We start from the raw sequence: 12,074 nt of genomic DNA, 5'->3' as shown, positions 1-12,074 counted from the left end.
CACAACTCCTCCAATCTTAGTGTCATCAGCAAACTTGCTGATCCAATTCACCACATTATCATCCAAATCATTGATATAGACAACAAACAACAATGGTCCCAGTACAGATCCCTGAGGCACATCACTAGTCACAGACCTCCAGTCTGAGAAGCAATCATCCACTACCACTCTCTGTCTTCTCCCATACAGCCAATTTCGAATCCAGTTTACAACCTCTCCATGGATACCAAGTGTCTGAACCTTCTTAACTAACCTCCCATGTGGGACCTTGTCAAAGGCCTTACTAAAGTCCATGTAGACAACATCCACAGCCTTTCCTTCATCTACTTTCTTGGTAACCTCCTCGAAAAACTCTACAAGGTTCGTTAAACACGACCTACCACGCACAAAGCCATGCTGACTGTCCTTAATCAGCCCTTGGCTGTCCAAATAATTATATATCCGATCTCTCAGAACACCTTCCAATAATTTACCTACTACTGATGTCAGGCTCACTGGCCTGTAATTACCTGGTTTATTTTTGGAGCCTTTTTTAAACAATGGAACAACATGAACTACCCTCCAATCCTCCGGCACCTCACCCGTGGCTAAGGACATTTTAAATATTTCTGCCAGGGCCCCTGCAATTTCTACACTAGTCTCCCTCAAGGTCCGAGGGAATATCATGTCAGGCCCGGGGGATTTATCTACCTTTATTCGCTGTAAGGCAGCAAGCACCTCCTCTTCTTTAATCTCTATATGTGCCATGAAACTACTACTTGTTTCCCTTCCTTCCTAATACACTATGCACGTTTTAATTTAATCTTTAAAATCTCTAAAGGTGGGAGTGGACTCGTTACTTCTGACTTCAGTGCACAAAGCTTCTCGTAATAAATGCAAATTGCAAAATCGTGTGATAGCGTGGCCAAGTTTCCCTCTGGGATTTGGTCAGCCTAGCAAATACCACCTGTCATATCATAACATACCCAAGTGGATTTCTTGGTAAGCATTTATATTGATGGCTTCTAGTTATGCTTTTCCTGCCAAGAGGAAACATTCTCTCTGTATTCACTCTGTATTCTCAAGATCATCTCCTCTTTCAAGGTAGCCATTGTTCTATTACAGTCTGGCCTGCCAACATTTGATTCCAATTTACCCAGAACAGATCTGTTCTCAATTCAATGATTTTGGCCACCTCCAATTAAGTATCTTAGTATAGATTAGCTTTCCAATTAACTTTTGCAGGATAGCACCATATGAAACACCTCTCCCACTCCAAACTATGGCGCTCCAACCTGATTGAAAGTAGATGACAAATTGAATATTCAATAACCAGTTTGTGTCACATTCATGCACACTCTGCTGAATACATTTTGAACACTTTAAAACTCATTTTAAGCAAACTTGTAAATATTCAGGGGTACAAAGCCGCAATTATTTTGTTTTCATGTTGAATGGTGAAGCAGCAGTCACTGAATGGACTATTGAAAGTACCAGTGAGCAGACCATATGAATGAATCATAATCATTTATTACATCAAACAAGCTTTCTGCTCATCGGGACTTCCAGTGAATCGTGATGCACTGATCAGCATGAAGTCAAAACATAAGCTTTAAATGAGCATTTGGAAATCCACTTTAAGTTGAAAGTTCAAAACGCTTACAGTGAAGGGTGAGCCAACTGCACAATGTCAAAGTGACCAAGATGATCCTGCGTTCAATCCTTGTGTTGAATTAGATGATCTCAGCTTTTGTAGCGACAGACATGTAACAATTGGCCTTGGTGCCCCACGGGATATTTTCGGTGTGGTGGGGTGGGGGGGGTGAGGGGGTGGAGTGTGCAGGACAGATGTTTAAATCTGTATTCCCTCTATGGCGAAAGTGCTAGTGTAATAGGCACAAGGACAGGGCTGGCCTTCGTTGTATTGCTCATGATAGAACTATTAATACATAAAAAGGAGGAAAAATAGCCACTTAGACAAGCTATCAGGAAGCAAATGGAACACGTGCAGCTGTTTTTCATGTAGTTCATGTGCACTGAGCAGTGGGAAGAGGAAAACTCTCGAGAAAAAAAAAAAATCACATTTTGCAAAATAAGGTGAATGTTAGGTTCCAACATTTATTTCAGGTTAAATATTATACTCACCACTTTAGTCTCTTCACCATTTATTTGAAATTCACTTATTACCTCTGTGGCAATACTGAGGGATGCCTGCAATCATGAAAGTCACAGATTTTATTTAATGCACAACGTACGTTTTCCATGATAGGTAGTTAGCGTCCTCCAAAATTAAATAATTCAAATAGCAAATGTGCTACTGTTTAACCCAATACTGCAGGTGAAACCAGCTGTGTCTTTACTGCTCCAACATAAAAATTACGTAGAAAAGCGCGTAAGTTGCACAGACGTCATGCCCAAAGAAACAACAGCAAAAAGAAATTGTGAAATGACTGTCTTTTATATATATTTGCAAACTGCTGTTGGGTAAGTATCATTTAAATTAGAGTTGTAGAGAAGAAGGGCTACTGTAGATAGACAGAAATTTAATATATTAAAAAAGGAAGTAAGTAGAAATGTCCTATGAAAAAAGAAATGACTTGCTTGGACCTAAAAAGACGACAGAAAAACAACTCCATCTTCTACAATTCAGATAAAGATGAAAAAAAACACTCCCCCAAATACTAACTCAATTAATTTAAAATAATAGCTCCATTAAATAACTTGAACGCATGTTAAAAATGTCAAACGGTATCCTGAAACAAACATTAAACAGTGCGCCAATACAAAAACAGCAAATAGCATTTCAATGCTCACTGGCACTTCACACAAGACAGGGATGGATATGTTGTTTTGGTCGGCATGTTCAGCTTGCTACTGTTTCATGCCCAGGATTAGAGGGCTTATATTCCTAAGAATTAAGGATGTGAAGAGATCATATTGAAACATTAAATTCTTGGAGGGCTTGACAGAGTACACGATGAGAGGCTGTTTCTGGCTGGGGAGTCTACCAATTGGGGGTCACATACTCATGATACAGGTTGTTAAGGGCCGAGATGAGGGGAAATCTCTCCACTAAAAGGGATGTGAAATTCCCCACCCCAGAGGGTTGAGCATAGTTAAGACTAAGATTGGTAAGATTCTTTGGCACAAGGGGAAAATCAAGGGATAGGATGGGAAAGTGGAGTTGATACAGAAGATCAGCCATGATCTTATCGAATTGCGGAGCAGGCTCCAGGGGCCTGATGGCCGACTCCTGCTCCTATTTCTTATTTTCTCATGAATGTATGACAATTTCTTTGACTTAAAGCAGCTGCCACACCTGTCAGATACTGTACAAAGGTTTGGTTTTATACTTTTAACAAGCTATCTTCTCTGTGACAAAAGGGTTGATTTCTCAGTAATAATTCATCTGTGCTTAGATATAGTTTTCCTTTTGCTCCATGCATTGGCGGGGCTGAAATTAAATGCTTCATGGGAAAAAGCTGAAAAAGTCCTTTTGCTCCTTAACATTTGTTCTCTTGGATTGTTGGTTACTAACAACAACCTATGCAGGTGGGGAGGCGCTGTTAACAGTGTAGGAAGAATAAATCCAATGCAATGAACTTCAGGGAGGAACCCCAATCATTTATTTGCAGTTGAACTGTTTGGATCTCTGGTTGAATACCAATTAGACATTGTTTGCGGCCCAGTTTGCCTTTGCTCCAGACAGTCTTTGCGAGCTCCTTTAGGCTCAGATATAGAGAAGACGTTAAATGGAGGAATGGTGGGTCTGTAACAGCATATCGAATCAAACCGCAACAGGAGGAACAGCACACATCGATGCAAATGGCAAAAGACAAATTAAGGATCAACGCCAGTAAACTCTCCAGAGTGGAGAACATGTGGAATGGACTTCCACATAGGATAGTGGACCCCAATTAATCTGAACTGCAGCCAAGCCAGACTATGAAGCATCCCAGAGGTGAAAGGAATATGGCACAAACACGGTGCCAGACACTTCAATGTGTAAACCATCGGTTAAATAACTTAAAACCATGTAAACAGATTTAAAAACCTTTGTGATATAGCCAGTGAGAATTGGCACATGATGAAAGCAGAAACTTGCCAAGCTAATCCAACAGTTACAGAACCATTCCTGTACATCAGTCATGAGCAAAAAGCTGGAAGTATTTGAGAAATGCTTTGTTACCTTTGGATGCGCCTCTTTTTCATTGCTGATTGACTCTCTTGTATCTCCCTCTAGACTTTTATTAAAATCTCTAAAATTAAATTTCCACAACAACGAGAGATCTTTCAACAGCAGAGGGACCTTCAAAGGATTTTTGAATACTACTTCGACTGTGACTGGTTCTACAAACAACAGAAAGAAAAGCCCAGTAAGAGTGATGATAAAGCACAGCACGATGGCAGATTACAAAAAAAAACTTGTGTAAGGTTATAGAAAACAGTGTATAGTATCCTACAGAAACCAATAAATTCCGTTGAACATAAAAAGAAAGTAGAGTTTAAAACAAACTTTCCCATTACTGAAATTGTGGAACCACAATGAGCAGGGTGACCAGATTTTCGAAAGACAAAACCAGGGCACACTGAAAAGCCTTGGAAAGCATGATGATGATTGACATGTTGGGCGACTAATGGCAGGAATCTGGGGAAGGGCAGTTGAAGTTATGTGGTGACATTTCCCGGAATATGCCCAGCCAGAGTTGGGAATCCTATTCCTTAGATCTTGAGTCACTGAGAAGTGCCCAACCAAGTTAATTTTAACCCAATCTCTCTTCAAGCTTTCAAGAAACTATTTCAATGTGCTGCAATTTTACATATTGCTACTCTACTTCTGCAGAAACAATATATAGTGAAAGTACAGTAATTATGAACGAGTAATTCAGAATAGCATCTTCAGCAATCTAGTCCATTAGTTAAAATTAACACGTGAGCAGATTGTTAGCATGCAGCAGGAGGATTGCATTTACAAGCATTTATCAACTATCCTTGAATATCATTTCCACAAATATACCCATGCATGCCTAATTTTAAATATTAGATACTTAGGTTACGATTTATACCCCAGGTCTGCCTTTACTGATGATTTGCCTGATCAATCAAATAGTTCTGAATTTTGATAGAAGATTAATCGTGCAATTGAGTTGCCTGCTATGAACATGCTGCTCAAGCCAACCGGGCCAGTGGGACAGGATTATCCTAACCTGCAAGTGATTGACAGCTCCTCACAGCCACACAGGTGACACCAAGGGAACTTCTGGAGCAGGAGAATCTGGTTGGAATTGCCCGGGCAGGTATTAAGTGTCGGAAGGAAAATGGAGTTGAGGCCACAATCAGATCAACCATGATCTTACTGAATGGCAGAGCAGGCTCAAGGGAGCAAAGGCCTACCCCTGCTCCTAATTCGTATGTTCATATGTAAATGGAACTTGAAGGGTGTGTTAAGGTGGAGGGCCTCAGTGGAGCAATTTGGAGAAAACTGTCGGGGCACTGGACGCTCAGCAAAAACCCGGACTGTCCAGGCCAAAACAGGACCTCTGGTCACCCTAACTATGAGGAACATTACTAAGCTATCAATACTGTGTGAACTGGGAGGCGTTGGCCCAGACAGCCTCTAGTACAAAGACTGGGTATGCCCCAAAAGCATTGCTCCACTTCCACAGCCAAAACTGATCCCGCTCCTTCAATATATACAACTTAGTCTGCTTTTCATTTGTAATGGGTAACTTAAATGCAAATTGCACAAGAGGAAAAAAGTACTTGGAGCAAAGAGGAACGGTAATATGACTTAACTACAAGTGAAAAGTTGCTCAAGTGCAGATGATTTGACTTATTTACAAACTTATGGTCATTTTCTTAGGAAACCGAATCTTGTGGGTTTATGAGAGTAGACTTTGAGTAATTCATTGTTTGAATTGGTCAGAAGTGTATAGCAGTTAAAGGTACACTCCAATGAAGGGTCAATAATCCACAGTTGAAAGTCTAACCCCAGTAACTGCAAGTTTTTAATCCCCACGAAAGTCCAGACATTCTACAACTTTAAACTGTCCTCCCAAAAGTGGTCATAACAGCAGGGGAAGGAGAATGTACTCCTGCATTTTAACAAGAATGAAAAATGTGCATTTACATAGTGACTTCTATGACCTCAGGTGCTCCAAAATGCTTTACAACTAACGAAGTGCTTTTGAAGTGTAAACGTTGTAATATAGAAAACATGGCAGGCAATCTGCACACAGCAAGCTCTTACAAGCAGCAATGAAATAAACAAAATAATTAATCTTTAGTCATGTTGTTTGAGAGATAAATGCGGGCCAGGACACCGGGAGTATTCCCCTGCTCGCCTTCAAATACTGTCGTGGGACCTTCGCCATCGACCCAAGATGACAGACAGGGCCTCTAGTTCATCGGAAAAGGGATCAAGATTTTGTGCAATAGGGTTTAATACAAGATCCACCAGCTGAGAAATTTTAAATCTTGCATTACTTGGTCAAGAATTTACATTCAGTGCATAAGCATCCTTACAGGAGAATTTATTCTGACTGTTTTACCTTCTACTACGGCCACAGGAAATCGCAAGTTGTCAGTCTGGCTGTTCAGACAGTACTGAGTTGGTTGAAAATTTAGTGGTACAGCTCCTTTATTCACCATAGCTGCTACCTGCTCCTCAAGCTCTTTCCATTGCTGTGAGGCTTCACGTTCATATTCCTGGTCCAAACTGACGTGGGTGGCTGCCTGCTTTTCTCCTAACAGGAGTAAGAAAGAGTATTTAACAAACACAATTAATTAACGCTCTTTTGTGGCATCGTCCCTTGTAAATCCGCAGCTGGGATAAAAGAAATGACAAACTGAAAAGGTAAAATCCCTATGAAACATACCAGTCATCAGGTTTGTTCTGCCTGTAAACTAAAAATAGGTGGCGTGGCATGGTTCAATTTTGTCTGGCATTGCATCTCCCAGTCAAAATATCAAGAGAGTTTGTAACTGGCCAAAAAAATCTCTCCCCCCCCATTCAAACACACTAGAATTCCTGTCTCCTCAGTGAAAATGGTACAAGCAAAACAGATTTGGAGGATTTACTGCAGTATGGCAGTGGCTGTTGAGTTTAGCCATCAAATTACAGTAAGTAGTTTTATTATTGAACAAAGAAGCTGATTAAATGTGTAAATGTACGGAGGTCACTGTTTCTACTGAACTCCTTTTACAAGGGCTCACTTCACAGCTGCCCACAATTTTTTTTTTCATACATCTTACATAGATCTGGATTTTGAGACAAACAATATAGTGTAGCAAAAAGGTCTTACTACAGTTTGTGCCCCAATAATAGATTGGCTCAGACCTATCCCAAAGAATTGCACTCGTCCAATAACAAGTCCAATAACAAGTGGAGTGAAAACATTAAGCAGGCACAACTTGTCAATGAAATGCTTGATATTTCAACACTTTCCTACTCTCCTCTGTACAGAGTTTTGTGACATATCAGGAATTAGCAATGAAACTACAAGATGTGATTTGGGGCAAAATATGCTGAAGACAGTACTGATACTTCTGCAATCTAAGAATCTGGATTTCTTAGTATCTGGACAAAAAAAAAATCATAACCCAGCCACTCAAGTTGATTTCCAGCCCTAACTTGGAAATGGGAGTCAAACTTAAAACTTTGATTATCAAATCTGTTATATTACTGGACCAGTAAATCAGAGGACTGGGCTATTAATACAGGGCATTCAAGTTCAAATCACAGAGTGGTAATTTTTAAATTTGAATTCAATTTTATTTTAAAGCATAATAAAAAGCTGGTTACCACCAATAGTGACCACAAAGCTACTGAATTGTTGTTAAAACATCATCTGGTTCACAAATAGTCTTTAGGGAAAGAAACCTGCTGCCCTTATCTGGTCTGACAAAAATATGACCCCAGCCCCACACCAGAGTGGCTGCCTCTTTACAGTCCCTGGCTTGACCTAGCAAACCAGTTATATAAAATCAGAGCAACAAGTTAGGCAATAAACAACCTTGCCTGTGCCCCACACATTCCAATACTACATTAAAGAAAATCCGGCTTATATCTCTTATCTATATTTAAAAGAATAAACTTAAACAAACTAACCTTCAGAAGGTCGTCTGTCATGTCCAAAAAATACCCGCGTTGCTGAGCTGTTGATGCAGGGTAGTGGAAGCTGGGGTAAAGGTCCATCAGGTGAGAGCTGATTTACACTCTGAAGCAGAAAGAGAAGTTAATACAGTTTGATGAAAATGCATTAAAAGAAACCAAAATTATTGAAACAAGCCAGGGGCAGCAAAGAGGCAGACACTCTGGTGTGGGGCTGGGGTCATATTTTTGTCAGACCAGTTAAGGACAGCAGGTTTCTTTCCCGAAAGACTGTTTGTGAACCAGATGTTGTTTTAACAACAATTCAGTAGCTTTGTGGTCACGACTGGTGGTAACAGCGATAATGTTCAGCTATTCTTTCACTTCCTCTCCTTCACCTACACTTTAGTTCTATCTTTATACCATTAACTTTCATTCTTCACGTTACTCCATTTACAACAGTGACTATCTTTCCACAAGTGCTTCACTGGCTGTGAAGCGCTTTAGAATGTCCTGAGGTCATGAACAGTGCTATGTAAAAGCAAAACAAAAACAGAATTACCTGGAAAAACTCAGCAGGCCTGGCAGCATCGGCGGAGAAGAAAAGAGTTGACGTTTCGAGTCCTCATGACCCTTCAACAGAACTTCTGTTGAAGGGTCATGAGGACTCGAAACATCAACTCTTTTCTTCTCCGCCGATGCTGCCAGACCTGCTGAGTTTTTCCAGGTAATTCTGTTTTTGTTTTGGATTTCCAGCATCTGCAGTTTTTTGTTTTTATCTATATAAAAGCAAGTTTTTCCTTTCATCTTTACTTCAAGCAACTCTTCTTACAAGTTAAAAGCCTTGGAGGTGGTACAAAGGCTAGCCACATTGATTGCTGGATTGTTCTATGTATGATGAAAGGTTGAGTAGAATGGGTCTATATTCTCTGGGATTTAAAAGGATGAGAGGTGATCTCAATGAAACATAAGATTGAGGGGGCTGGACAGGTTGGACGCTGGGAGGTTGTTTCCTGGAGAGTCTTGAACTAGCCAGCACAGCCTCGGGCTATGGGGATCATAGGGAGGGAATGTCTTCCCTCTGAGAGCTGTGGATGCTCAGTTGTTCAATATATTCAAGACTGAGATAGATTTTTGAACTCTGGAGAATCAAGTAATATGGGGATCAGGTTCAAAAGGGGGAATGAAAGTCAGGGATCAGCCATGATCTTATTGAATGGTGAAGTAGGCTCGACTGTCTGTATGGGTTACACTCCTATTTCTTACATTTTTGCATGTTCTTAGGAAATGAAAATATCTATACCACTGCAAAAGACATGTTCTGAGATTAAAGTTATATTTTGGAACACAGACTATATCTTTAATTTGGTTCAAAACTTACTATAATTTCACAAAACTCAGATCCAGCTTTAAGTCATCTCCTTAATTATATGAAGCTTTAGTAATGCTTACTAGATAATGATTCAATGTGGATATATATTTGATATTCATTTAAAACTTTGACAGAGACACAGCATTTTTCAAAGTGAAATGACCTCCATTTCCTAACAAGTTAGGAATTTCCCTCACCATAATTTAAATGAATGAAACCCACTGAAGCAGTGCATTATCTTCAGTGTGCACAAGAAAAATACAGTCAATTCTTTATAAAAAGAAAAAGAATGAATTGTATTTACATAGCATCTTTCACACCTCAGGGAATCCCAAAGTGCTTTTCAGTCAGTGAAGTACTTCTGCAGTGTCATCACTGTTGTAACGTAGGAAACAGTAGCAAATTTGCACACAGCAAGCTCCCACAAACAACGTGATGACGACTAGATCATAAGATCATAGCAATTAGAAGGAGTAGGCCATTCAACCTATGGAGCTTTCTCCGCCATGCAATAAGATCATGGCTGATCAGACTGTGGCCTCAAATCCACATTCCTCCCTGTCCCCCATAACTCTCAACTCCCTATAGATAAAAGCAAAATACTGTAGATGATGGAAATCGGAGATAAAAACAGAAATTACTGCAAAAACTCAGGTGTGACAGCATCCGTGGAGAGAGAAACAGAGCTAACGTTGAGTCTGTATGAGTCTTCTTCAGAGCTAAAAGCTTAACTCCCTTGTTGATCAAAACTCTAACTCAGCCTCGAATAAATTCAATGACCCAGCCTCCCGTTCTCTGTGGAAGAAAATTTCAAAGTCTAACGACTCAGAAAAGAAATTCCTCACCTCCATCTTAAATGGGAGACCCCTTATTTTTAAATTGTGCCCTCTAGTTCTAGATTCCAACACAACAGGAAACAACCTCTCAGCATCTAGCCTGTCAAGTCCCCTCAGGATCTTGTATGTTTCAATAAGGTACCTTTCATTCTACTGAACTTCTATGGGTATAGGCCTAACCTGCTCAACCTTTGCTCCTATGACAACCCCGTCATCCCAGGAATCAGCCAAGTGAACCTGCTCTGAACTGCATCGAATGCAGGTATAGCCCTCTTGAAAGCAGACCAAAACTGTACACAGTACTCCAGCTGCGGTCTCGCTTATGCCCTGGACAGCTGCAGCAAGACTTGCCTATTTTTATATTCCAACACCCTTGCAATAAAGTTCAACATTCCATTTGCCTTTCTAAACACGTGCTGTACCTGCATGCTAACAGGGTAAAGGCAGGGCAATGGCACTAGGCTGCAATGCTCATTTGGAGAGCTGGTGCAGACACGATGGGCTGAATGGCCTCCTTCTGAGCCATTAAAATTCTAAGCTTCTGTGATTATGAACTTTTGTGATTCATGTACAAGGACACCCACATCCCTCTGTCCTGCAGCAATCTGCAGTCTCTATTTAAATATTCTGCTGTTCTATTCTTCCTGCTAAACTAGATAACCTCGCATTTCCCACATTATATTCCACCTGCCAATTTTTAAGCCCACTTAACCTACCTATATTCCTTTGCAGACTTTTTCAATCCTCTTCAAATTGCTTTGCTACCATTGTATCAGCAGCAAATTTGGCCACAACAGTTGGTCCATTCATCCAAGTCATTTATATAGATCGTAAATAGTTGACGCCCCAGCACTGATGCCTGCGGCACTCCATTGGTTTGCCAACCCGAAAATGATCCCTTTTTACCCTCGTCTGTTTTCCGATAATTAGCCAATCCTCTATCCATGCCAATATATCACCCCCAACATCATGAGCTCTTCTGCCGTGATCTTTTATGTGGCGTCTTAATTGAATGTCTTTTGTAAATCCAAATCCACGATATCTACTGGTTCCCCTTTATCCACCCTGCTTGTTACATTTCCAAGAGCTCTAATAAACTGTCAAAGATCATTTCCCTTTCACAAAACCATGTTGACTCTGCCTGATTGTATTATGATTTTCTAAGTGTCCTGCTACTACGTCTAATAACGGATTCGAGAATTTTTCCAATGACAGATGTTAGGCTAACTGACCTATCGTTTCCTGTTTTGTCTCCCTCCTTTCTTGAAGAGTGTTACATTTGCAGTTTTCCAATCTGCTGGGCCCTTTCCAGAATCTAGGGAATTTTGGAATATTACAACCAATGTATCCACTGCAGCCACTTCCTTTAAGACCCAAAGCTGCAGGCCATCAGGTCCAAGAGACTTGATAACCTTTAGAGCCATTAGTATTCCTAGGGCTTTTTCTCTAGCAATAGTGATTGTTCTGTTTTCCCTATCCCTCTTGATTTTCTGTAACTACTTTTGAGTTTAAAAGTAGTTTCAGGCCCAAACTTCTCATCTCCAAGCTGAATGTGAAATTGTGTCATGCTATGATTACCTAGTTGTTATCTGTTTAAGTGATATTGGTTGTGGGGTAAATATTGATCAGGATACTGAGGAGAACTTCCCTGCTCTTACTTGAATAGTTACATTGGATCTTTTACATCTACTTGAGGGGGCACAGGGGCCTCGGTTTAATGTCTCATCCAAATGACAGTTCTCCAACAGGGAGCACTCCCTTAGCACAGATATGAATACAAATAATCCTTCATAAC

General features: G+C 40.4%; 1 protein-coding gene across 2 annotated transcripts in view; it reads right to left on the bottom strand.

Moving 5' to 3' along the window:
* Positions 1 to 12,074, bottom strand: part of trappc8 (trafficking protein particle complex subunit 8) — a 151,809-nt gene that overhangs the window by 52,771 nt on the left and 86,964 nt on the right. For both annotated transcript variants that reach the window (XM_078541129.1, XM_078541130.1), the window contains 4 exons: positions 8,090 to 8,198; positions 6,531 to 6,725; positions 4,169 to 4,329; positions 2,125 to 2,190 (listed from right to left, as the gene is read on the bottom strand). In XM_078541129.1, coding sequence (XP_078397255.1) covers positions 2,125 to 2,190; positions 4,169 to 4,329; positions 6,531 to 6,725; positions 8,090 to 8,198 — 531 coding nt within the window. The remainder of the gene's footprint in view (positions 1 to 2,124; positions 2,191 to 4,168; positions 4,330 to 6,530; positions 6,726 to 8,089; positions 8,199 to 12,074) is intronic.

This window comes from Cetorhinus maximus, chromosome 4 (genome assembly GCF_964194155.1).
Source record: "Cetorhinus maximus chromosome 4, sCetMax3.hap1.1, whole genome shotgun sequence".
NCBI lineage: Eukaryota > Metazoa > Chordata > Chondrichthyes > Lamniformes > Cetorhinidae > Cetorhinus > Cetorhinus maximus.
This window is presented reverse-complemented; position numbering and strand designations above follow the sequence as displayed.